The sequence below is a fragment of the Chroicocephalus ridibundus genome, chromosome 8 (assembly GCF_963924245.1).
Source record: "Chroicocephalus ridibundus chromosome 8, bChrRid1.1, whole genome shotgun sequence".
NCBI classification, from domain to species: domain Eukaryota; kingdom Metazoa; phylum Chordata; class Aves; order Charadriiformes; family Laridae; genus Chroicocephalus; species Chroicocephalus ridibundus.
In genome coordinates, this window is record NC_086291.1 from 13,113,176 (window position 1) to 13,140,821 (window position 27,646).

At 41.8% G+C, this 27,646-nt stretch overlaps 1 protein-coding gene across 4 annotated transcripts; it reads right to left on the reverse strand.

Annotated features, from left to right (window-relative positions):
- Nucleotides 1-1,361: 1,361 nt before the first annotated feature.
- On the reverse strand, nucleotides 1,362-27,397 carry CFAP57 (cilia and flagella associated protein 57). 4 transcript variants are annotated; one of them, XR_010072173.1, is made up of 23 exons: nucleotides 27,100-27,397; nucleotides 26,673-26,989; nucleotides 24,872-25,158; nucleotides 24,532-24,715; nucleotides 23,485-23,637; nucleotides 22,255-22,394; nucleotides 21,413-21,578; nucleotides 20,908-21,021; nucleotides 20,195-20,407; nucleotides 19,446-19,619; nucleotides 18,135-18,296; nucleotides 17,408-17,563; nucleotides 15,773-15,866; nucleotides 14,775-14,965; nucleotides 13,599-13,772; nucleotides 12,393-12,551; nucleotides 11,836-11,979; nucleotides 10,565-10,681; nucleotides 9,449-9,583; nucleotides 9,222-9,365; nucleotides 5,278-5,404; nucleotides 4,519-4,989; nucleotides 1,362-1,452 (listed from the first exon to the last, which is right to left on the reverse strand). XR_010072173.1 is itself a non-coding variant. In XM_063343189.1 (22 exons), exons 1-22 carry the CDS (start codon nucleotides 27,359-27,361, stop codon nucleotides 4,778-4,780), a joined length of 3,825 nt encoding a protein of 1,274 aa, XP_063199259.1. In that variant the 5' UTR covers nucleotides 27,362-27,397; the 3' UTR covers nucleotides 4,494-4,777. The 4 variants fall into 4 exon arrangements, 1 of the variants encoding a protein (XP_063199259.1); XR_010072175.1 differs by lacking the exon at nucleotides 1,362-1,452 and adding an exon at nucleotides 1,754-1,778; XR_010072174.1 differs by lacking the exon at nucleotides 1,362-1,452 and adding an exon at nucleotides 1,932-2,046.
- Nucleotides 27,398-27,646: the final 249 nt, after the last annotated feature.

The window sequence follows — 27,646 nt, forward strand, 5'->3', positions numbered from 1 at the left end:
CACTCTGTGCCTCACAGAAACCTCTAGTCCAGAATAGCCACAAATATTTTCCCATCCTTTAATGTAATTTTTCCAATGTCCAATGCTTCATTTCCTTACCAAGAGGGTGGTCAAACACTGCAACCAACTTCCTAGAGAGGTGGTCAATGCCCCAAGCCTGTCAGAGTTTAAGAGGCATTTGGACAATGCCCTTAATAACATGCTTTAACTTGGTCAGCCCTGAATTCTTGTAGGTCCCTTCCAACTGAAATAGTCTAGCTATTATTATATTCTGTCTATTCTATTCTATTTCAGTTGGAGGGGACTTACAATGATCATCTAGTCCAACTGCCTGACCAGTTCAGGGCTGACCTAAGCATATTCTATTCTATTCTAACTCCCTAGTCGTCTCGAAGAGAATGAAGCTCGTACATCTTGGTTGATGCCTGAATTACTGCCAACACACAAATCAGAAGCTCTGAGTGTCGTAGTGCTCAAGGCCCATCTTTGCCCCTGGGAGCAGGGATGCTGCTGCCCTGGGACGTATGGGAAGGTCCCCTCTCTTCTCCTGAGAACTCAGGAGATGGGATAGAGTAACCCGTGGGGAATGGGAGTAGTGGGGCTTTTATGTGGCACCTGTCTGTCTCACCCAAAATACTAGCAAGAGATCCACACTTCTTTGGCTGTTACATCAACCACCAATTCCCAATGCTCCTCCTTTCCAGGGCTGCTCAAAATCCAGGCAAACCTGTGCCATCTAATATGTATTTCTGGGGAGAACCTACTCTCTCTATCCTGACAGAGAGATAATACTTTCCCCAGAAGCAAGCATCTGTCCCACCAGCGTGGCTGCCACCAGACATCATTTGGGAAGCCTTGGGGAAGCCCTGGGTGATGGTGGACTGTCCCTTCCTTTCACCAAGCCTAGGGTCTCTGGAGGTTAGGACGGTGGAGGGCTTGTTGTAACAGAGTCAGCGTGCAGCTGCTTTTTACAGAAATCTAGATAGCTTTGGCATGCTCCATTATAAAGTTTTGTGTTCCCCGTCCTCTGCGTATGCGCAACAGGCATCCATCATCCTGACCCCACAGAGCCTGTCCTGATGCACCTCTGCCGAGGGAGGCCTGGGAGTCCCAAAGGAACAAGAAAATCCCGAGCGTTATGTTCCATGAGTACATACGATGGCGCAAGGAAGAAATGATGTGGAGGCAAGAGGCAGGGTCTCTTAAGAAGTATGTCTGAAGCAGCCCCCAAACCTGCCAGCAGCTAGGGATGAAGTACGTCCCTTCCCGCACACGCTCGGCTCCCGGGGAGGAGGACTCACTCACCTGCAGCAGACGCTGCCCACACACGACAGCCCAGCACTGCTCCCTGCTCCTGGCTGGCAGCGAGGGTTTTTCCTGGCTTTCCTTCCACTGGATCGAGCTAACGAGGGAGCTCACGGGGAAAATCTCTTCCCTTCCTCTGGCGACCGCCTGCCAAGAAACAGGTGCTGCTGCCGGCTGCCCTTCCTGTTGCGGCGCGGGCAGCACCGAGGAGAGGCTGCGAGCCCTCACCTCTTGCCCGGGCAGGTGCATTCCCCAGCAGGGTGGCGTCTCAGCAAACCTGCTGCTGGCCTTGGAGAGGCTCCAGAGCCGCGCCGGTGTGCAGGCACTACCCCTCCCTCCCCGGGCAGGATCCGGCCACGCACCGATCCTGGAAGGTGGCTCATTTCCTCCTAGCTGGAGGTGAAGGGCTGGAAGAGCCAGGGAGCAGCTCCCAGGCAGCAGGTGAGAGGAAGCCTGCAGCCAGGTTGGCAGCGCTAGGGAAGATTTGACACATTCAGCAAGTATTTGGTCTTATGTAGTATTGAATAAAATAGCTCCTGCACTACTGTATAGGCCAGGGCCATCTGGTCGCATCAGGACTGGATCTTTGTATGGCATTAGTCCAGGCAGGCACTTAAGTCAGGCAAGATGTCATTGCAGTGCCATCTCCCCATCACCAGGCAGCCGCAGTACCCCCCTCCCTGGGAGACAGCGGCATCAGCAGAGCCTACTATGCTGCAGAAGAGCTGACTTCCTGCTTATCTAGCAGAAAGAAAAGGGTGACCATTTTGAGATGAATTAGGGAAACAGAAAAGGAATCACTTGAGAGAGGAAGAGGAAAAAAAGGGAGTAGCCAGGAACGTTGAAGCCAGTAGGGGAATGGGACTCCTGGACCGAGTGTATGCCCCCTCCTTGTGTCTGGGCTCAAAGACAGCAGAAGGGATCACTGCTGTGAGTCTGAGCAGCTGGGAGATGCTAGGAGGAAGAAGAGAACGGGGCTGAACAACAGCTCTTGCCTGACTAGTGGAAAGGAAGGCTCAGTTATAAAGCCGTGTGTGAGTTTTTTAGCAGGCTATGAAAAGGGAAGCTCGGGATACGCTAATACAATAGACACCAATTAGTGTGACAGCTTCAGGAATTTGTCTCAGTAAAATCTGACAGATCTTTTGAAACTTGTGAAATATCATCTGTCCAGTGGTTGTTGTCCTAAACCTAAAACAACAAATGGGATGTGGTGGATTTCCCTATACAAACACCCATGAACAATGACCTTGCCCCTACCCAGAAAAACCTGTCCTTTAGTTGGGCCAGTTAACAAACATGTCATCCGAGGGGAAACCTTACTCAGCTTTAAAGATAGACATATATTCACTTTAAAAAGTGGGCTGTAACTTTATAGGAGCATGAGATGCTTACCAGCTCCTTTAGAGAGGTACCAAGAGGAGAAACAGACAATGCAGACCAAGAGAGGAAAGTGAAAAGTGTCTTTGCACCCTGAGAGAATTCAGAAGACCATGAGCGTACAAAACCATACTCTAGTTACAACTTAATTCTGAAAATATTTCTACAGCACATGCGTGGGAGACTGACCTTGGTCTAGTTTTCCCAGTACAGAAGGGGCTCGTACATCTATTTTGCTTCCAGCAGGTCTCAGATAAATCTCAGTTATAACACTCCGCTGTGCCTGATTTTTAATGTTCTCCCTCACAAACAATGTTTTAGCTGCCTTTTAGCCACCAAGATCAAGTTCAAAATCCTCTTGAACCAAGTTTGCTAGCTGTCTACCTAGGCTTCATCGGGCAGGCCTTGATTGCCTTTAAAAGCTTTCTAATGAGGGTGACACACAGGCATATCTTTAAGCATATTATTCACCCCTTAGAAATCATTCTTCACCTGTATATGCTTCTTCCTCTTATTAGGAAAACGTTCTTCTTTTTCAGAAAGATTGATTCCATTTCTCTAAACCACATCTATTAAAGCAGTGGCTTCTACCACTCAATTTATTCTGACAGAGAGAGGGGAAAATTATACCACATGGGAGTCTAGCAAATTAAAATGGGTGTGTTCTGAAAATTTAAGAGGGAACTAGTTCCTAAAAAATTTGCTAATTACATTAATTACATCCTTTTTCTGTACCGGAAGTATCAAGATGATTATATGGGGAGGGGGGCAGGAAGAAAGGGTGTTAAGCTAGCACATTAACAGACCAATTTCATCATAACTTCTTCCTTTTGTTCCTGTGAAACCTATGCTTCATACAGGTTAAAGCTGCAAAATGAAAAAAGTAAGACTAAAGAAACTTAATTCCATGTTTATGGATAAAGCACTCAACTGAAGTCTCCCAGGTCATAGGACCTCATGGAACCATCTGTTTTGCCATGGTGTTAGCCTGGAAATGAGTCTAGTATCCGCGATGGTAATACAGCTTAGAAGTTATCCAGCCTTGGCACCACTATTTTCTGTGTGATATTATTAGTATGAAGACAGCACTTGTCACTTTTCTACAATTCAGGATAGAAAACGGAAACAGTAACGTACTGGCTGTTGTAATACCATATAGTTCCATGCTCAATCAGTAGCTTAAACTTCTGACGTATGTGAAGTATCCCTCAGTGAGACAGTGTGTCATGCGCTGACAACAAAGGATGAAAAATATACTTTCCCCCCCTTATTATTAAAGAAATTACTCCCTGCCTTTTTGTATACATGAGTACTTTGCAGAGTGACTTTTTAGCAGAATTTATCAGAAAAACTGAACTAAAGGGATTGCAGATGTTGGAAAAAAGGCAAGAAAAGATTAATTTATCAAAGTTACAGGAGAGTTATGATATAAGGTTTAGACTTTATTCCAGGTTTTGGAGTTTGAAACTGGGCTGCCTTTTTGCCTGCTGAAATGATTGTAACAGATGAGACAACACATCTCTAGGCAGGAGGCAGAGGCTTGAACAAGGGCTCCAGCTCAGGTGTGCTTGACCACTAGTCAAAAGTTGCCGTCACAAGGTAATTGATTTTTAGCCTGTGACTGGATACCTGCTTGGAATAACACTGATGTCTGTCTTAACTACGGGCAGTACTCTGTATGGACATAGGCAATTCAATACAGGAAAATAAAAGGCTGACGCTGATGTTTGCAGCACAATGACACCAAATTAGAATGCTAGCAGAAAAGGCTTACAGAGCGTGACCAGATCTTCTGAACTAGGACACATTATTTTTTAATAGAAAGGTGCGTACCTGCCATAGCATGAAGGCACAAAGTTCAGTCTTGCACTAACACAAATTTATTTTTTTTCTCTTGGCTCATAAGCTTCATGGAAAGGGCAGATTCCAGGGAAGTAGAAGGGAGTGAAGGTTGCTACCTTGTGTTCAGAGCAGCGACTGCTGCATAAATGCTTCTAGTGGAAAAGTATAGAATCATGTAAGTCTAATCTATGCTGTTGCATTTCTGATCTTGCCAGGAGAATATAATAATGTAAGGCATCCTTGAACCAGGTCACTGTTGCTGTGTCTTGTGGCTTCTTTCCAGGTTCAGCTGAGGTAGACTGCCATCTAAGAGAGGCTGAACTGCAAGGACTTGCCCCTTCTCCTGGATTTGGTCTCGCAGGTATTGAATTTCTAGCTGCTGCATTTCTATGATTGTCTCATTTTCCTTCTCTGCATTCAACCGCAGGACAGCTGGGCTGGACAGCAGTTCACTGGAGGGAGCTAGGAGATAAAATCAGAGAAGACAGTGCAGAGTAAGAAAGGTCCAGCTCACCGAATTCTTTGGCATGAACAAGGAAAGGCATTTTTCATGGCTGAATGAACAGAGCTAAATAGTAAGATTCTGCAGTATTTAGCAGCTTCTACAACTAGCATTACAATAGAACAGGTACTAGCAGGCAGACAAGCTGGAATGATAGGGAGACAGTAACAGAATTGTTCACCAAGGACAAAAAAGGCTTCTGGTATGAGTACTGACAATATGGAAAACATACAAGAAGCACTATTCACCTGTGTCTTGAATTGCTTGCTTTTTCTTGGTTAATCTTAGTGTTGACCGGAGGTCATTCACCTGGGTGTGGGCCACCTTCAGTTCTTGCCGCAACTCATTTATTTCCTTAATCAGACTCACATTTTCCTGCAAAAACAATATGCCCTATCAGGAAAAGCACAGGTACTACATGGCTCAGCAATATGCATCTTCGTATCATTGGGAAGGACACTGGACTGTATAGAATCAGTATCACAAGCAGAAGATACAGGGCAATCAGTACAGTATACAACATTTCAGATAAGGCCACAGTAGATTTGACACAAAACACGACAGTATTCAAACCACGTTAGCTCAATTAGCTAATATTTCTTTTGCTTTTCTGACTGCAGCTGCACTCCAAGGTTATCATCTTCCTTGCCCATTCCACAGGGAAGCCCAGGTCCTTTCCTGGATTGATCCAATTAATTCAGAATTAATGTGAATAATTCCCATTTCGCCCTCCAGGGTGTATTATTTTGCTTTTCATTTGCCACTATGTGTCTGTTCACTTAAATTATCTGTATCTCCTTGCAGTTCTTCAAAGCCCTCTTCATTAGTTCTGACAGACATCACTTCCCAACACCTCTTCCAAATTATTAAGAAATGTATAAAGCATATGGAGACTTGAGATACCTACTGCTAACATGCTGTCATGAGGAAAAGTTGGCCATTTATTCATCTTTTGTTCTTTTTTTAAGTCAGATTTCAACCCATAAAAGTTAAATCCTCCCATTTTTTAATAGCCTACCACAAAGCATCTTGCCGAAGGAGTTGTGAAAGTAAAAGTGAATGTACTTTACTCATTGTTGTGACAGATTCAAAGACTTCAGCAAAAACAGTATGGGCTGATACTAGCGAAGGATGATAAAACTGTTGCCCATGATTCAGAAACAGAAGCACCATTAACTAAATAGTTCTTTTCTGAATTCAAGAGAAGTGGAATTGTATATTTGCCTCTTACAAAGACAGTGAAATACCTTATCACATCAACAACTAGTGCAAATGTTAAACAGCTGCCATCACGCTTGAACCGAGTAGCGGTGATTTCGGCTACCTGTGGAGGTTTTTTAGAAGTTTTGTAACACAGCACCACTCCAATCCCTGGAACGCTATCATAAATCACAATGTTTTAAACATATAAATGGCTGAAAGGCATGCTTTGTGTACCCCACATAATACCTATCTCAAGCAATAGGGAAACCACTAAAACAACAGGAGATAAAAACAAGGATTAATGACATTTTCCTATGAAAAAGGTATCTTCAAATCTTGATTTTTTTAAAAAGATAATTTTGGTTGATAGAGATAATTATGTTGCCATAAGAGATTTATGTAAAGCATATGATTTGGTTCTTTACAGTATATTTATAAAGTATTGGCACCACACAACTGAAAACTGGTTAGTAACAAAGTACAATTCTTACTGCAATTATCTGTATATAGATGCACTCAAGGAGTTCAAATTGGCAGCAATAACTCAAGGTGGACGTGCATGGCAAGATTCTCAATACTTTACGCTAAGACAAGTACACCAACGGTGCTTTAGTTTCCCCCCCAGCTGAAAGTCACTGTGTGGAGGAAGATTGCGGGATGCATTAAGGTCTGAATTTGGGCAAGAACAGTTGTTCTTGCAGTGGTTGTGCTGGTCTCTAAATGCAGCATGAGTTGGTGAGCTCAGGCAGCCTGCTCTGAAACCATAATATTTTGTTGACTTGTTTAATTCAAGCCTTCAAACACAGATGACATTAGGCTACTATGCATTTATCCCAGAGCTTGATCCTGAAAGGAACACATGAAGAAGAGAACTTCCAACAATCAGTCATGGTAATTTTCTTTTGACCAGTCTTCAGGGTTAGGTCACAGCATTTCCATTTAGGTGTACTTTAGTAATGAACATCTTCATAAGTTCACTCCAAGTGGTTGAATGCTGCTATCAAATGAAGACTTTGCTTTTGGTCTATTAGACAGTATAATACACAGTATCTTGTATGAGGCAATGTGGGCTATGTAGAAATGTCTTGTTTGGTTTGCTGGGTGTTAAAAGGCTGCTGGTTGACACTGATAATATTTTTCTGAAGAGGCATGCTATCCAGAGAGATTAGCCTTTAATTCAATCTTTGCATTCTGTCAGAAAGCTTGCACTGCAACGCAGTGATCATGCAACGGATTAAAATAAATGTTCATGGTAAAACTCATTGTCACGGGATGTTGTGGCAAAATACCAATTGTTTCAGAAAAGGGATTGATCAAATGCATGGGGGATAAGGCTCCATGAGGTCTCCCCTCAGCCTCCTCTTCTCCAAGCTAAACATGCCCAGCTCCCTCAGTGCTGACTGTCAGAGACAGGTAGGACATATTATAGAAAAGATCATCCTATACATGCTTCAGTTCAAGCAGCGTTACTTCAGGATTACTCAGTGTGTCTGTTCTTATGTATCCAAGTGACCAAAGAAGCCATTACAAATATAGAAGGCTGGAGGGAAAACTAATAGTCTAACAACAAGCAACTTGCCAACTGGTATGAATAATTAAAATTATCTTGACAGTTCTAATCATCTGTTGCAGCAGCCACTAGTGGAACGTACCTATGAATAGTCACTCAAAGAGGAACGCACAGCTCTGAAAATGTAAGCACAACTGAGGAATAATAGAAATACAGAGACAGAAGGCTGTCAAGATGTCATTTACTTTTTCAAAGCAAGTCCTGACAGAAGTTTGTCTAAACTAGTCTTAAAAGCCCCCTGTGAGGGACTGGAAGACCATGATAACTCCTCCTGGCTGTAAAGTCTCATTAATCTACTAGACTTCAGAGAACTGCTTTTTCTTTGAAGAAACCAGGCTGGTTAGAACCTTTGATATCTTCATCTTCCAGATGTTTTATTAATTGGGTTTTAATCATCATTTCATGTTAGGCTTACTGATCCAAGACATCAAGTGTTATCATTATGAGCACCATCTGCCACCCTATTCCAGCAAGGAGATTCTTCAGGTTATATTCTGAAGCCATCTCTTTTTGTACCAAAAGGAAACATCTAACTCACAGAGGGAGTAAAAAAGTTAAAACAGGGCCAGGGATGAATATCACTGCTGCCTAGGCCTGAAGAAGTACTACGAATAAACAGCAAAGAAAGATGACTTAGACGGGGACTGAGCTCTAACGATCCTGAGGAAGCATAAAAAAGTAACAATGAAGAAAGGGCTAGTGAGGGGAAAAGGAAATGCTGACTGAGCAAAAGGAGATCATGGTAAGAAGAGACTGCAAAAGAGCTGTCTTCCTAGGATGTTTGGTGTGGGGGCTTAGATCCTCTCACTCCAGGTGAAAACAAATTGGATCTTTGACCCCAGCAGTCAAAGTTTACCTTGCCTTGTGTTTCTGAACTTCCTCAAAAAACCTGAACGTGAAAAACAGAAAGTTGTGAATTCAGAGCAGTAGGCGTGGGACTATGTGACCAAAGAAAGTAACTTTTTTTTCTTTTCTTCCTCCAAAATTACTTCCTAAACACTACCACACAGCAAGTACAGCTTGGAACTCAGATAGATGCAAATTGACTATGATGGCAATGATAAACACTGTTTGAAATAACAAACAAGTACATGAATTGCTTAAAAAGTACGCAGGCAGCAGAGATTCCCTGTCTCCTTTTACATTAGGGAGTGGCACAGAAACAAAAGTATCCACAAAACAGCAGCAATTTCTGACTTCAGAGATCTTGCTCTTTCTGTCCAGAAAATTATAGAACTTCAGTAGCTCAATTAATATTATCCTTGAATGGAAGCACTTGAAAAACAGGAATTCCTGGCAAGGAAGCGAACCAAAACTATTTCAAAGTCCTAAGAAACCATAGAGGTAAGGCTACTAAAGTCTCTTTTGTGCAGCTACTTCTGTTTTCCCTCTCCATAGCACAAGTAAAAGGCTTATTACCTGCATGATGCGCATGTAAGCAGCTTGGTGGATTTCCTGATCCTTCACCACTTTCTTTTTTAAAGCTGCCAAATTCCTCTCAAGATACTCTCGCTGTCTCATGTACTCCTGCTGCAAATCTATGTCTACTGCATCAGTCTCCACCTGAGGGGGCACAGCATGTTGCCTCAGTAATTACACTACCAGAGAAATTCATCTGCAAGGAGAAGGCAAAGGCCCTGACTCACCATGTCTGATTGCTGCACATACTTGCTGTAGAGCTCACGGATCCCATCCTTCATTTTTTTGGAATCCTGAATGAAGCCCACACAATTATGAAGATCTGCTTTAAATCGTTTGATGAGAGCTTCCATGTTTTGCTTCTGCAAGAATGATGTAGGTACATTCTTATTTGGCTCATCACAGCACTCTATCACATGCAATCTTCTAGAAAGCCTAGTAGAACTGGTGAAAGTTCTCATATACTTTACTTCCACTTAATTTAAAAAAAACCAAACGTTTAATTAAAAAACACACTGGGGATGCGAGCACTACGTGTCGAACAGCAGTGGTAAGTTTTAGCAGCAATAATAATCCAAGATACTTGCATTAGGTAATGTAAGTGCCAGCATCCAGAGATCTCATCTGAAAACCAGTGACTTATTATTCTGAATGATATCCCCCACTGTCCTTTCACATACAACCTACATTGTTATTTAGAAACAACACACAAACAGTTAATGAGAGGAGGCAAAGGACAAAACACATACCAGACACGTACACAACTTGATGCCTTCCCATCAAGATTGCCTTCTTGTTCTTACTCGGTTTCTACCAGGCCCCTCTACCTGCTTCCTCAGCCCTGCACTGCCCGCTAAGCTCCTTTATCTTCACTTGCAGTCTCTTTTCCTCCCTCATGTCTGACATGCTTCTTATCAAATGCAAGGGGTCCTTGTCTCTTCCATTAATAAGCTCACCCTTCATTTAATCCTACTAATGCCTATATATTATTGTAGGTGGTAGCCTACATGCTGCTCCTGTTTAAGCCAAGTGTCCCCAGATTTCAAGCTTGGGCAGGAAAGCGTAGTTGGCTAAGTATTTGACTCACTGCTCTGTTAAACCCAGGAGAATATATGTTGATTGAACAAACTGTCACATAAATAACTGGATTTTTTTTAATATCAACTCTCTAATCTGGTTGCAGGCTCGGAAGCTTTCTGTCTTTGTCCCCACTGACCAGAGACTCTCCTGGTCCTTGGACAAAGTATCCCTGAACTACCTGTTTGCTTAGAGTAATGCTTCTGCAGTGTTCTGTCCCCACAAAGTTAATTATGTAGTTCCTGCACAGTGGTTGTACGCCACACCTTCTGCCTCTCTCTGTGCATCTCGCGATCAGTTGCCTTTAGTTTCTGTTGCAGTTGTGTGATGTTCAGCTTCAGTTGTGTGCCCTCCTTACGGAATCGTTCCAGCTCCCCCTCCATCTGAAAGGAAGCAGGAGGAGGAAATCAGGACTAAAAGGAGACACGAAAAAACAACACATAACAGGAAAATCAGAGACTGGAAATACAGACTTGAGGGTGTAGATCCCCCTTCAGGTTGAATTACAACACAAAAAAAGACAATTTTGGAACAACACTGCCCTCTGTCAGAATATACAGAAAACATAAAAATGGATATTGAACTCCTTTTTGAGTTAGCTATTTAAGTGATGGGATGCCCCTTCATTTCCTTGAGCTGAACTGGAGCTTTACAGTTCCATCTGAGTAAAAATGGGCAAGATGGAAATTAACAGTCACTACTGGAAAGAGTAAGTGCAACACTAAGAAGAACCTGATACTGAAAAGAAACAAATGCATTGAAAAGCTGTGGGTACATATGTAGAACACAGGGAAAAAAAGCAATAACAGTACTACAGCATTTACTGGCATAAGATGGTGACCAGAAGAGAGAACAGGGCTTTCATCATGCTAGTCTGATGTACATACACATTGTTCATTAGTCTGCATTTTATTTAAAAGGCTTTTGTTCTGAATAAACAGACTTATGAAAGCTAATAGTTCATTGATTAGCTATGTCACCATAGTCCTAATTTGGCTGAGCTAAAGGTACATCTATGGAGAGATCACAGTAAGCTTCTCTCATAAATAAGCTGCCTCAATGAATTTGTTGCAAACTAAATATGAATACATGGAAATTTTTCATGGATCAGCTGATGAACAGTAATTTATCCACATACCTAACCCCTAAACAGCTATGTTTGCATAAATCTGCAACTTTTTTGAGAGTTCACCCTCTCTTCCTCCAGATCAGTAAAGGCAGTGTCTTGCAAACTCTACAGGGTATGTGAAGGGCAACCACATCAGGACAAGATCTATTTTTAAGCAAAACTGATACTACTCAGAGTCTAGAATTAAATACTGAAACAGGAGCTTAAGTAACTGTGTTGGTCACTGGTAGCACATGATAGAAAATTAAATAGCAGCTATTGTGCACAAATATTTTTATGAGCTGTAAAGATATTGAAACAGTGAAAGAAGTCAAGGAACAAACAGGGTGGAGTCTTCCATGGGACTTGTGGGGTCATCTTTGTATTTAAAGGGCTTAGTAGCAAAGGCCAAATGAGAGTGTTACTCACCTCACGGATCTGCTCCTTCGTTGTTTCAATATCGTTTTCACGTGACTCTATTTGCTTCTTAAACTCCTCTATTCTGTAATCCAGTACAAACTTGAACTTTTCCAGTTCCTGAGTTTTCTTTTTTAGGTCATATATATGCTTCTCCTGGGAGAAATAGGTACAGAGATCTGAATCAGACACAGCACTCTCAAACAGATCCCTAGGACTAGGCACGAATATAGTAAAGGCAAAAACAGCAGTCACAGGTCTAGTGGAAGACTGAACTTCAGTTGCACATCTACACAGATTGGGTGGGAAAGGAGGGGACAAATAAGGCAGAGCGCCATCTACAGATCCCAAAACAGGGAATGAGAAACTCAACATCTGAACTTGAGCTCCCCAAGAAAAGCTTAGAATGTCAACTAAGAACTAAAATCCCAAAAGAAAGATGACAAATTCTTCAAGTTAAAACTGAGTTTCCAGTCATGTGATATTATCACAACATACTATTAAAATAAATTGCTGTATTAAATTAAGGGAGGGTGACTTTGATCTCAGCCAATTGTCCAGTTTCTCACCTTGTCTTGGATAGTGTCAGCTCTCTCTTGAATCTCTGTCTTCAGTGCTAAGATGTCCTTCTCTAGTGACTTGATGACCCCTTGCAGCTTCTGCTGTTCCAGTCTCATTTCCTCAGTGTCTCTGTTTCTCTCCTTGAGCTCTTTCTGTAGACTGTTCAACTACAGAGGCAAACAAATAAGAACTTAACACTCTCCAAAAATTGTGCACTACTTAGCCATCCTACTCTGTAAGATACCTTGTAGACAGTGTGGCATAAAGGATATCAAACTAAGATATGATGAAGGAGAATCACGTCACTTAAATATCTGTAACTCAAAAGGGGGTTGAATATCCATTTTTGCATTTTCCATATACTCTGACAGAATACTTACTGCACTACAAGGAATCAAGGAATTTGCATCCAGAAGCAAGAAGGGTATGGATATCCATCTCTAAAAATGTCAGAAGTAGACTGGAAGGGTGCCTAGTTCATAGCTCTTGGGTACTCTCAAAATCCCCACCTCAATACTTAGATCTGTGAAGCCAAGGAAGTCGGAACCAAGGAATGGTGCTGGTCAAACTGTGCCAACCAACAAAGAAATTCCTGGCATCTAAAAGACAATGGAACTAAAGACAGTACCATGATAGTAGATGGTATGAAGGAAGAGAACCTCTCTGTCTCCGGATAGATACTGAAGAAACTGAAAAGAAAAAATGTCCCTCTAACACCTTTATGCAAATGTAATACCCAGCCAGTAAAAGAGGTAAAAGGTTTTATGCGTCCTTAAAAATCCTAGTAAAACCAATAAAAAAATGATGATGCATACAAAACACAAAGTATTTATTGCATCGAACGAAACAGTAGAAGTATTTTTCTAACGAAGCAACACACTGTATCTTGGAAAAATGAAAAGGTTCATTTCTTTCCCATCATAGGATGAACAATATTATTATTTATAATTTAAAACTATGTAAGATAAAAGAAAGTGTACTAATAAAACCACACCTCTATCATCTATCTCTAATCATATCAGCAATACAATCAGCACACAGCTGCTTCTTCTGCCCAAATATTCTGAAACATTCAAACTCATGTAAGAAAGGTCTACTGTTCTCATGTGAAATGCCACATATTTACAGACTAAATTGACAAGCATTAACCACATTCAGTCCTCGGCTATAGGTCTCCATGTGCAGGTCTGATCCTATCACAGAATAAGACATACCCTTTTATTCATGACTCCTATTTCTCCTTTCAGTTGCAGGTTTGATTCCTTTTCTTCCAAGAGCCGTCTCTCATACTTGATTTTGATTTCCAGGATTTCTTGGTCTTCATCTTCTTCAATTTGTTTCTTAATTTCTTCATGTACTTGAAGCTGCTGCTTCATATCCTCCTTTGCCTGCAGTTACAGAAAGCAAACATTAGAGAAACAACAGTAAGAGACCAATAAAGAAGAGCAGAATTCTTTATCTGTAACTGTGTTTCTCCTGGGAGTATCTATATTTAGTGGACTCTTCAATTGCAGCAATTTCTTTTAAGGTAACTTAATTTCTTAGGGGATTAATGTAACTTTAAAGACTGTTAAGACAAACATAAAAAATTATTCTAAAAAAAAATTATTCTTAAGGTTTGGATGCTTCAAGTTAGGAACCTGGCCCAAATACTAACATCAGCAAACTTGTTTTGGCTGCAGAAATTGCAAACACGAGCAACACTTCAGAAGATCTTTTAAAATTGCTTTTCTGATGCATTAGGACCAATAACCACTCAGGTTTGCATCAGTCTCTGTATGCCTCTCTTCTCACATTCATTCCTCACATTCTTTCCAAATTGGTATTGCAACATAGGGCTGCAAACAGTAATGTTGATAGAATTTATTGACTTTAGATATGTAAGTATCAGTTCTCTGGTTGCCCTTTGTGTAGCCAAGTCTTTGACCTCAATGTGCAGGAGTTTTTTAAGTACGCAGGGTATTTCTCTTTGTTCTCCAAATTATGCAGGCAGGAACCTCAGGGACTCAAGAATGGAATTCACCATTTTAGAAACGTTATTTTTCCACTAGAACAAGGAGATTGAATCTTTCTTCAATTACAGTAAATGTATCATCTAACCCACATTAATAAACGGGAATTCTTGGATCTAGGAGAAAGAGAGGTGAAGCTGAGAATGCCAAAGGATATTATTCTTAGCAGGTTACTTACTCGCGGTATGAAGCCCACTAAAGTTGGTAAGTCAGCTGGGTTTTCCTTGTTACTATTCTACCTGTCAACATATATCCTCAAGGTTACAGGCAGATTAAGATTTGCATGGAGGGAGCCAACCTCTCCTGTCCTAGGGAACATTTTAACACGGTTGGAGATAAACTTAGTTAATAATTCAAACCGCAAATCAAGGTTCTTACCTCTTCCAGCTGAACAGATTTCTCATTAAGTTTTTCCTCATAATATTCTGTTAGCTCCTTCACAGCCCTGCTTTTGCTTTCCTCCAAATTGTGCAATTGTTTCTCGTATTCCTCCTGCATCCTCTGGGATTTCACTTCCAGCTCCTGGTATTTCTCATTTTCCATTAAAAGCTTCTGATTATTGTCAGATTCTGGTAACAGGAAACATATGGAACAGATAAAACTAATAGAAAAGAGAGGTGTATCCTATCCTTCTACAGCCATCAATGTCTTATTCTCTACTGTCTTTTTGGCAGCTGGTTGCAACAAGTTACACTAAAAGCACTTCTTCACTTTTCTCATGAGATATACAGGGGTTTTAGACTCTGAGGCCATACAAAATTTTACATCAGAAAACCATCTCTTGAATTTCCTGTTCTTCCTTTTACTTTCCACTTCACTAATCATGCCTGTTCCAAAGCTGTCATTCACCTTTCTCAGTTGTGTCTCTGAATATTCTGCTATATCCCTGCTTGCTGCATCAGGACAGAATGTTCTTCTTCTGTTCCAGTTTGAACAAGTCTAAAACCTACACCAAAATCTCCTACTCTGCCATTACAACAAATTAGTAACAGCTAATTTAGGCATCCCCTTGAGATGACAACCACGACAGAGCTGTATAAGGCACGACTGCTACAGAGTATGAGTAGGTAATGGACTCATTTATGGGTTGACTTGCTTTTTGGTACTAATTTGCAGTATTTCCATTTTATCTTGGTTATGAATCTGAGGTCCAGGTATTTCCATGATGTGTGCATTGTACATTAGCCTCTTTGCTGAACTGTATGATTTCACTATTCTTGTACAGTGAGCGATAAGATAAATGAAGAAATTACTAATCTCAAAACGCAAATATCTAAGATACAGTGCCCATGTGCATGTTCTCACCATGGTCATGTGCACGATACAGTTTAGACAAACATTTGGTCTGCAATATCTATCACTTGTTATAGTCTAACCTAACTGTTGCATCTCCCTGGCTTGTTTATTCATCAGCTCAGACAGTTGAAGCTGGTGTTGTAGCTCCTGTTTTTCTTTCTCTGCCTGTAAAATCTGGGGAAAAAAACAAGGAAAATACATTTTAATTTGAAACTAGGCCAAGCAGTGTCCAAATCGTTTGTGCTCTTGCCCATGGTGGGGAACGCATACATAACAGAATTTACATTTGGAGTCTCTCACCAAAATTCAGTTGCCATGTGTCACTAAGCATAGTTTTCCCAGAGATAAGTTAGCTAAGGAAAAGTAGCAAATGGAGTTCATATAATACAGAGTACCATATAATCCTAGTCTAACAAGAAAAGTTTGTGAGCTACAAAAGCCTCCACTTTGTGTGCGCCTGCTTGAGGAGAATTTGCAGTTCCACAAATTGTTGTCCAGATATTAAAGTTCAAGCTGCTTCCTGTCTCACTTGAGGCAACTTTGAGGTCCTAAAACACAGAATGACAAATGAATTTTTGCATGAATTGCAAAAGTGAGTTTTGAATGCCATTTGCTTGGGATGTCCAACTACCACTACAAATGACTTATATCTTCTAAAAAAGCACAAAGAACTGGAACAAGAAAATGGGTGAGAAATTTCCCAGAAAAGTTGGGAATTGTACCATAGGTACAATGTTTTCACTTTCTTCTCATAACAGCTGTATGGGTCTTGCATAAGCAGAAATACTCCATTTGCCTGCTAGACACAACAAATAATAAAACTACTACTTAACTTGGCAAGTTTTCATCCTGGAATCCTTCTTTATGTGGAGTCAAACTGAAATACTGCTTGAAGGAACCATGTACAACTCATCAAAATAAGCAGTAACAAATCACCAGGACAGGATAATAATCACCCAAAAGCTCAAAAAGAACATGAAGCTGACAGAATTGAATCATGTGATATGTAATATCTTACTTCAAGCCATCTTACTGACAGAGAAATTGCTATTGGATCACCTGCCTTCTAACTCTAAAAAGGGTCCAGAAATATAGCAAACTACAGGTCAGAAATCTGGTGCGTAGAGCAGACAGATGGACAGAATAGAATTAACAGACACAGATAAATAAGACAGTGGAAAGAATTATTGTGGCTTTTGCCTTTCAGGGAAGTCCTGCTTCGTGACCACAGAGAAATCAATAAACACATGAACAGAAGAAATCCAGGGAATATATTTTACAAGACATCCCAGCAGATGTTCTTAAAAAAGCTAAGTGGCCAGGACACAAAGAAAGTGGCATTAAGGAGAATAAGTGTTGGATCCTGCATCAGCTGCAACCTTATATATGATGTAGCTTTAAGGCATGGTCCCATTTCTACACAAGGGTGACATAGCTTACTGATCCTTCATCTCAGGCAGCATTTATTGCTGGAACCATTTTTATATGAAGATACTTATAGGCTACCTAGGAGAACCCTTGCATTCCTTTGTACTTAACAAGATACTTGACTCAAAGGTAGCTTTATGCTTCAGAAATATGAAGAACATCTTTAATGGAAAGGAATGTTTCATTTTTCAGATGCTTTATAGCATTCATACTCATATAATGCAAGCTTGAATTCAACTCTTCAGTGAAAGATTTCTTGGTATTCAGTTCTGCAATATGAATCATACCTGGTGTTTGGTTTTAAGGGAGCCTATTTCCTGAGTGAAATTCTCTTCCAGTTCCTTTATTTTTTCATTACAGTAGATGTCCTTGAGACATAGCTGGTAATCCTTTTCTGTCTGTAGCTCTTTCACACGAATCTGCAGGTCTAGCATTGCCTGACTCTGTTAGGGCATGGATGAGAAGACCGTTTTAACAGAGAGATTATTTGCCATTAGCAACAGCTTGTTAAGAATGATTTATTTACATGCACATATTTATGAAGGACAGCCTTTGCAGAGAATTTTCAGACAGACAGACCAAGAATAAGTTCCAGAAGTAAGGTTTCTTTGTTATCTTACACGATGGTCTATAAAAATGCAGCTTCAGGCTTCTCTGCTCCATTAAAGCTGCTTTCAAGAGATTGGGGAAAGTATTAGAGAAAAGTCTAAACTTTTCTCCACACTCACTATTCCTACAATGCAGTTAGTATATTAACAAGCAGCTGCAGCTACTTGCTGTGACCTCTTTTTATGACGAAAGCCACGCAAGCCCTCTTAAACAGAAGGCCATACAGGAACAGCTAGTCACAAACATCATGCAAATGTATTTCATAAGCTGTTGTCATGCTTTGGGCTGGACTGGCCACTAAATGTTTGTTAAACGTAAACAAACGTTTAGTGGCCAGTCCAGCCCAAACCATGATAGCTGGTGCATTGGAATCCTATGGTACATATTCACAATTGCTCCTCCTACCTTCTCTTCTATATCTGATCTCATGATCAGCACTTCCTCAGCATACTCAACTTCCTTTTCCCATTTCAGTATCCCACCTCCTTTATCATAGACTTTCCATATAAATACAGAGCCATCCTCTGAGGCGGTAAGCAAAAATAGGTCATCATTTGTTATGGACATCTTAGAAGGAAGAAACAAAAAAATAATAGTAGAGACAAGGAAGAATGGAAACACAGTTTGGTTTTATATCAAATTTTTCTCCCCACTCACATACTCCCTGTCATTTCTACCACAGAAAGTCAATAGTGAAAACACTAACACAGCCCCACTACCAACATTTTGATTATGTTCTCTACTGCTGCTCCACCCTGGTCCAGACAACAGGGGAAGGGAAAGAAAAGAAGAACGTGTGAAGACACTGGATCCGCTTCTGCTCTCAAAGCTGTAGGAAGATTTTTAAAAACCTGGAACAGAAAAGTCCATCTAGACACTTATAGCCCAGACAAGCAATTTATATGACAATTCCAAAGGTCTCTAGCTTTTTTCTTTGAGAAGTTGTTTGAGCAACAGATGGCTAAATGTTTTCTTTTGAATCTGCAGATAAGCCCACCAAGAACTATCTAGTAATAACTGCTGTCACCTCCTCCAGACCTCCTGTGACTGTGTGGCCTGGCATAGAGTACCTGGGAGCAGATACAGTTTACGAGTGAGGTGAAAGTAGAGTTCCAATAACTGAAGTTCATAGCCTAATGTTGGACTGTGCAGCCCTAAGTCAAGGTGTTGTATTTGACAGTGATACTTAAAATACCAAAAGTACAAGCAGCTTTACTATGACAGAACATGTGGCTTCCTGGAGAAAGTGCACTGAAATGGTTGCAGGCTCTACTCGTCATATCCCTACCTTTCAGATGCTGTCCATTAGCCATTTAGAAATACACCCTGGTTAGCAGACCAGCACTGCAGTCTCTTCTGCTTTTTACCCTGGCAGCAAGTTGCTTAATACATTTATCTCATTCCTCCTTCTATTCTCACAAGAGGTTTTCAAGGCCACATAGCTTTATCTTCCTCTTTCCAGAAAGAGCTATATCAAAGTTCTCCATCAGGGATATGCCATGTTATGTGTCCCGGTGTAAGCCACTTTTTAGCCAACAACAGCTTATCCAGTGACATCTATTTCTAGAGACAGGACTTCTATGAATGGTGTAATACTCATGCTCCACATGCAGGCTCCTTAGTTTTAACATATTGTGCTATGAAATGGGAAAGAGAATCAGCGCTGAAGAAGACGCGCAGCTGGTATCGCGGGGAAAAGAAAGTACCCTATGTTACCTTTGTAACAGCGCCTGCATGGGCCTGATACTCGTTGAAATCCTTTGTCAAAGGTAATGGGTATTTCATAGCTCGAATTGTCCCCAGAGATGTACCAACAAATACCATGTGCCCGGAATGAGAAACAGCTATTGCAGTATAAACAACACCAAAAGCTGACACTTCATGCTGAATCTGGAAAAAAAAAAAATCAAACCACTACACAAAATCCTCACATCACATTAAGTTTCACAATACTATTTGATTACTTATTTCATGAGCAATCCTCATATCTCTGCCTGCAACAAATAATGCAGTTAAAAGAATCTACGTGGCTATAGGAGTAAATAATTAGTATTAAGCTTTATAGATAAGCATTCTTAAAATTTCAAGCCAAGTCCCACAAGTTGATCACTTCTGAAAGACATAATAGTTATCACATACAATTTACTACTTTTCTGGACAAAAAAAAATATGCATGTAGCCTGCAGTGGTAGATGCAATACATTTGTATTTCAGCAAAACAGTCGATACAATTTTGCCAAGTTAGTTTGATTTCTAAGTAAATCCAAGTAAAGTTATAACAATACAAAACTACAACAAAATCTCAGGTTTCATGGTAAAGGACATGAGAACACAAGAATATCATCAGTAAATATCACAGTTATCAAATCCAGACTGATTCCTACTTACCAAATGGATAAGGAAACCAAAGCACTAGTACCCTCCCCAGAGACCTTAGCAAAATCACAGAGTGCTTGTTAGCTCACCGAAGATTCTGAAATTTCTTTGATAGTTTGGTCAGATCCGACGGCAAAGATGATTTTGGCATCAGAAGACAGGGCAATGCTGCTGTACATGCAGGACTTGAGCACACACTCTGACTTCCTTTTACCTGTCAACAAGTTCCACTCATACACAGCACCATGTGTGTCACAGGAGAAAAATTCAGCATCATCTGTGCTCCATTTAACTGCATGTATCTGGCAAAAGCAAAATACACCAGGGAGCCCAATGTGTAAGTCACAGACGTACAGCATGGTGTCATTTTACCAGTAAATCCACGACAACTTTGGAATCACATTTCTAAGCCTTACGTAAAACCCCCTAGATGTTTCTCAACTAATTCCTTTTTAGCATTAAAAAAAAAATAATCAGTAAGAACTACTTTATGAATGCACTGTCAGGAAAAAGCTCATTTCAATAAGGAGTACTACCTTTTATTTTTATAATTTATTACTGGGATATTTTTGCTGTTTCAGCTACCTGCCAATCATTCACCTTCAATTTAAGGACAGACTCTTTAGATATATCTAGTGTGTGCAAACATTGATTTCTGACAAAACAAAACTGACTTTTGTATTTCTATTTTTAATTTTTGGGCCCATTTCTGATCCAAAATTGTACTTTACCTTTTGAAAATACATCTTACCAATTAGTTCATACTTTACTGAGTTGTATTGTATAGGACTTGTTTACTAACCTTCCCACTATGTCCTCTCAGATTATTAATATTCTCAAAGGTGATGCTGGAATAAATTTGAATCACATTTCCATTAACTGCAGCAAAAAGATGGCCTCTGTTACTGAATGAGCACTACAAAAAGAACATAACCACCCATTACTGTAGATGCAGTGGATAAAAAAAGTCATGCGTTGAATTCCAATGACATTGTCTAATATCAGAATGTTACACAAAAAGAAAATTCCATGACCTAATTAGTCTCTTACTGCTTTCTTAATTGATGCTTTCCCCTGTAAAATTCAGTCCTTGAGTATTTCTGAGCAAACTACCCCTTCTGCGGCTTCCCACGTCCACGGTTATGCATCAGCGTCCAGGATCATTTTCCAATAGTCAGAATCCTTTTCTCCGTGCTTTGATATCCTAAATCCTACTAGAATCTCTTGGAGAGGTTTCTACCTTCTGTCGTGTTCTTCACCACTCTGCCCCTATAGCTCCCCTATTTCATTTTTGCATCACTCCTTACCTCTCTACATTTTCTCACAGGAAACTCCTTGAAAACATGCATGTCCTCATACAGTAGACTTATAAATCGGAGTTTGTCAGAAAACCCAACCAAACAGAAAAGGCCAGTGGGATGAAGTGATACTGTGTATGCTTCCTCCCGATATTCCTTATACAGCTCCAAAGTGCTGAAAGAGAAAACCATTGCGCAGTATGGAGTAGTACGAACGCCCTGTGCACACTTGACAGGACATTATCTGTCCCAGCAAGGACACCTGCAGCTACAATCTGACTCTGCTTTGTCCTTGAGGAAATGTGTTGTCATTCAGTCAAGTAACGATCACACAGATGTTATAAAGGCAAATCTGAACTTTCTGGTTCATAGAGAATGTGTGGAAGGTGCAAGAGCAAATCCTTGTTTTACTGTAATATAACAAAGAAGGTACATTAACCGCTGATTGCAAACCTACACAAACATCTCTTCTGAGATTTGTCTCCCTCCAGAGAACCTTGAAAGCTGGAGTCATTTTGCTTAAGAACTATGGCTACGAAGCAGGGGATGGGACAAGAGTATCTTAAGACAAAGCTGCATGAAACATTCCTGAAGATTTTTTTTCAAAAACACATGAGAAGTCTGACACAAAAATGGCTTAATAGAAAAGGCTTTGGATTCTTTTGGTACTGGTTTTAAAGGCGCTGCATATTCACACCGCCCAAATCATGTCAGTAGGACCATTTATATCCCACACCACACAAGAATTTTACCAGAACACCACTCTCATTCATATGAGATTGCTGCTGTTGCCTGCTAAATTCAATATACAAAAGAATAAGAGGTAATAGCAAACACAAACAACTGTTTACTTGGTCTTGTAATTCCAGATGCGAACAGATCTATCCAGGGAACAAGTAGCAAGAATGGGTTTCCAAATACAGATGTCCAGGCCAGTGATTGAAGCAGAATGCAATGGGAAATTCAGATATGCAAAATAAGTTGTCTTCTCCTGAGAAGCAATGAGAACATAAAAAAATCACAAATATTTCACTGCAGGCAGTAAGTTAGGTAAGAAATCTGTCATAGCTCTTTGCGTACAGTAATCCAATAGATTTGAGGAAACTACTTAATCCTTTCATTGCACCAGTCTGAACATTACAATCTTAAAAACACAAGAATGTTAGAATCAGTTTTAACTTTATAATTAATAATCAAGAAAAGTGATGTAGGGAAGATGTAGGCTCCACAGCTCTCATACACTAGTGAAAGCAGAACATAATTGTAGATGTCCAAAGAAATGCAAGTTAGATAAATAAATAAAACTGGACTGCAAGAATTCAGTTAGGACCTTCTGGTCAGACAGATATTTAAAAATAATCAAGCGCTGAGTGATAAGCAACTTAACCTGGATGTTTATTGAGTATATGCTGGAAATGAAGCACCAATAAAATTTTAGGCTGCATGCAGAAAAAGGACCCGTAACTACAAAACCTCTTTTTGTAAAAATCTTTTTGTACACCTGTATACAGGTTAGGTATTTAACTCCATGCAAATCTATTTCATGATAATACATTTATCTCTTGTCTTTGTATTATTTAATTCCTTCAGAGTAGGGAATGTTTTTCATTATGTTTGTCCTTCACAAAGAAGTTTCACTTCTAACTAGGACTTCAACAACTATCATTTTAGAGTAACATCAGATTCCCGTGGCTGTTCCAGCTTTATCATTGCATTAAAGTTTCTGCATATTACACCGGAGCATAAACTACTACAGTTATATTAAAAATCTTTCCCTTAAAGCCTTACTTAAGTGGTTTGACAGTGACATGCACTCTTAAATGGTCTTAACACTGTCCTCTATCATTCTGCTGAGTAACATCAAGTATTCATACGGAGGGATGCTTGAGCAAGGGACTACTGAAATCCAGCTCTCCGAGAAGCATGGGGAGCATTTCATATAATGAGTTTTAAGGGTTCAGATGCTATTTGATGGATTTTATGAGAATGCATCATAGAAAGCGACACTGAATAGCCTGTGCCATGACAATACGTCCCTTACCGGACATGATGGCTGTGGAATGTGAGAAGATTGCACTCACCTTCATTAAATCGCTGGAGAGCATAGTAAACATGTAAAGCTGATTTTTATTTGTGTTAATGACCATCCTTTCCTCAGAGGGGCTGAAACAAATACATATAATGTCTTGTCTGCTCGACTTTTTTGGCTCACTGCTGAACAGGTCCTGAGGAAGCTGCACAAGAAATGCATCCCATGGGATATTCCAAGTCTCCATGGTTTAGTAGTAGGCATGCAGACACATACACTTTTGCTGTAATGCTACTCTAATAAGCATATACATAACATCAGTAAGATAACTTGGATATTTAATAGTTCATAACTACTGCAAGGCAAGGAATAGAGGACAAGATAACCTAACTGAATCTATAGCATTACAGCTGAAAAAAAGTACCAGAGGACATTTCAGCAGTAATCTTAAGAACTGCATTAAACAAAAATGAAAATGGTAGCAGAAAAACATCAAGGAAAAAACCTAGCAAGTGTCAGAATGAAAACTGCCTGAAAACTGTGATCTCAGAATTCTTTGTACCATATCATTCAGGTTGATAACAGTCTTATTACAGGGTCTCACGCATAGGGAGGATCTGACCTTTAAGGCCCAGAGTATAAAGGTTTGACCAGGTCACCAGAATTAAATGTTCTTATCCAGAGATTGTAGTAAATCAGTGCATACAGCTTGCTACAGAACAGATTACTTAAGAGTGCACAAGTATCATGACAGCTATAATAAATATCGGAGGGCAGAAAAGCTTTGCCTTGGAAAAAAACAAGCAGCCTAGATCTTCAAAACTGATGTAGACTACTTCTTAGCTCCAAGTCTCTATAAATAAAAGTTACTCACTTGTGGGAACATGCAGAGTTACCTTGCAAAAGGACATCTGTCACTGACTTTCAGTGTGACCTCTGGCAACTCCCTCCCTTTTGGCATCACCAGGACAGTTAGCTAATGCTTACAATGTAATTTAGAGATGCACTAAAAATTATTAATAACTGAATTGGAAGCACCCTCACCCCTCTAAACAGGCCTCTGTTGCATAATTCCTGGGAAACGCTTTTTTCTCCCTACCCAGATTTCTTGACTCTCCTTGTAGACTTCCTTTTCCTTGGTCTTCTCAAACAGAAGAACAACTCCTGGGCTAGATGAACATGCAAAGCCTTTGGAATAAGCTGCAACTGCAGATATTTGAGGCAAAGGATCCTGTTGTGAAGCATTATCTTCACAGGCCAGTCCACAAGAGATGTCAGAAAAACTGCAAGCAGGAAATGCATAAAGACATGCTTATCAGCAGGAATCAAAATATTATAACCCATTCATAAACTGGACAAGAAGGAAATAAGTGAATGGCCTGCAAGTCATCTGCAGGCACAAGCATGAAACTATTAGTAATAGTATTTAACAGATTTACCTCTCATATACTTTTGAGATTGCATCTTCTTCTAGTTCCCTGGGTGATTTTTTGTACTCTACAGTTGTCTCCCAGTGCAACTCCCCAGTTTCAAACAAGATAAGTTTGCCTGTGTCAGTGCCACATATCACTTCCTCCTTGGACAGCCAGGCATGGCACAAGTAGTTTTGCGGTTCTCCCTTTTGTAAATTCGTCTGCTTCAAAGTTCCTTCACTATACTTAAACAGTTTAAAAAAGCCATTTCCAGTGACACAAACCTGTGCATTGTCTTCAGGACTAAAGCTCACCTATGGAACAAAAGAGAGAGAAATTATTTTACACAACTATGTTCACAAATAAGCAAATATTATACCTGTTCTGAAGACTTTCAATACCAGATACAGGAAAACAAACACAGGAAGAAAGTTCATAGAAACATACAGGAATACAGAAGAGACTAAGAAATAACCATCATAGCTACATATTGCAGTTTTCCCTTTCAAAACTGTGTATATCAATTTTACATGATGCTACAAATACATTAACTCTATTAAGCTAGGGTTCTGAATCACAACGCAGTACCAAAGAGAAAGTTGTCTCTGCCCTTCAGGATTAAATGACAAAAGGCCAAAATACCTCTTTACTGCTGATTAGCAAGTTTGTTTTTTTTTTTCCAGTAGCAATCTTCCTGAAAAGTGCAAGCATTCATTCTTAAAGGCCAGGAATAAATTCTGTATTTCTGTATTTCAGGCAAACCTTACCCATTATACACATTAATTCACATAATTAGGTGTCTATTGGCGAAAACAGTGGAATAGCCACGTCAATACCCAACATTAAGGATAGCAGGGGTAGCTAGACCGCATTTTTTGTGCTTAATGGGACTCTAGACAGTGGTTGTCTTTACAGTCACTCTCCTCTCTTTAGGAATTGCTCTCATGAAGGCAGCAGTTCACCCAACCTCTGCTTGTAGCTGTACCCCAGTAAAAAATGGCAGCGAGGGTCCAAGCAACCCACGTACTGAAAGCCTCTTGCCTCCCTGCAAGAAAGATACTAAAAAAGGGCACCCAAAGCAGGACGCAGGAATTGTTTGAGTGCCATCAGCCTGCTCCTGGCTGCTCTTCCTGGGCTACTCCTCTGATCTGTACATGGAACAGACTGCGGGGCGGAAAAGGGGCACGAGCACGTCGAGAGCTTCCAAGATGGGTGTTATGCCTACTAAGCACAGCCAATATATTTAATGAGTGTTTCTGCAGGGACACAAGGGACACATTGCACACTCACTGGCCAGTTGTATTGGCCCTGTACCACAGATCTCGTGTGATACAAGAGAATCTCATGTGTTACGAAATACAGACATGAAAATGCCCATTATGGGTCAAAGCAAAAATTTATTTAGCCCAGTGGCCTATTGCTGAGGAAGGCCAACAGCGGATGCCAAGAAAGGCCCCGGAAAGTATATAAAATCCACAGTGTGGAGCCCTCTCCTCCTCTCTTGCCCTGGGCAGAAGCCATGTGGCCACAGGAGAATGTACCGTGCACATATCCTGCAGGGTGAACTTAGGTGCTGCCTGGCACCCACTACTTGTTGAACTAAAGTTTGCTCCTTTTATCCACCTTTTCAAAATAGTGCAATAGGCTCCCAAAGAACCAGTCAACCGTGAATCAAAACGTTAAAAATAAGCTGCAGAGATGCTGGCCCAGCTCAGTTTCAGAGGCAGGTGTGCGCACCCCCGTACCCTAGCAAGGCCTGGGGGGAGCCGAAGGGACCCGGGCCTGGTGGCACGGTAGACGAGGAGCCCCCCAGGGCCGCGGCCGTTACCTGGCAGATGCCGCTGCCTGGGGCCCGGAGGCGGACCACCGCCATCAGCCGCTGCTTCTCCCAGAGCCAGTAGGTGAGGTGCCCCTCGGGGGGGGCCGTGGCGGCCGCCAGGTACCGGCAGTCAGGGGAGAAGGCCAGGGACACCGCCTCCCGCGCCGGCAGCTCGGCGGCGGCCAGCCTCCTCCGCCGCCGCGCCGGTACCTCCGACAGCTCGTAGACCGTCAGCACCGGCTGCTCCGCCACCGTCTCCGAGACCGCCAGGTACCGCCGGTTGGGGCTGACGGCCAGCGCCTGCACGCCACCGCTCTTCTCGGTGCCTGCGGGGAGGAAAGGGGTCAGGGCGCGCCGGGGACGGGATCGGGTCCAGGACCCGGGTCGGGGTCGGGCTTGGGGCCGGGCTCGGGACTAGGGCCGGGGTCGGTGGCACCTGGGACGAACTTGTGCCATTTCTGCTCGAGGTGGAGCTGGAGGCAGCCCGTCCCCGCCGCGTGCAGCACGACCTGGTCCTCCAAGAAGCAGACGCCGCCGGCGACCCGCGGCCGGCAGCCAAAGACGGCCACGGGCTGCGCCACCACCGCCGACATGATGCCGCCGCCGTCGCCGCGGCAACCGCGGCCCCGGCATCGCCGGAAGAGGCGGTGGGGGCGCGCGCACGCGGCCGGAAGCGGTGGCGGCAGCGGCGGCAGCATGGCGCGGCGCGGGTCCCTTTCCGACTCGGAGTCCGGCTCGGAGGACTCCTCTCTCTCGGACTCGGAGGTGAGCCCGTGTCCGCGGGTGGTGGGGCCGGGGAGCGGGCTCGGCGGCGAGGCCTCCCCCGGCGGCCGCGGCGCAGGGCCGCCCGGTGCCCTCGCCGGCGGCGCGGCCTGAGTGTCCCCTCTCCGCAGCTCCAGGAGGCCTTCTCCAGGGGCGACCTGAAGCCGGGGCTCAACGTGGTGCTGGAGGAGCGGCCGAAGCGGCGCAACGACACGGTGAGC

Excerpts from the sequence above, each read along its gene's own strand:
- CFAP57 (XM_063343189.1), bottom strand. The coding sequence starts at position 27,361 with ATGCTGCCGCCGCTGCCGCCACCGCTTCCGGCCGCGTGCGCGCGCCCC. Across the intron at positions 13,773-14,774 it reads AATCTGTTCAGCTGGAAGAG|GCAAAGGAGGATATGAAGCA; the intron begins GTAAGAACCTTG and ends CTGTAACTGCAG. Across the intron at positions 4,990-5,277 it reads GCAAGCAATTCAAGACACAG|CTCCCTCCAGTGAACTGCTG; the intron begins GTGAATAGTGCT and ends TTTATCTCCTAG.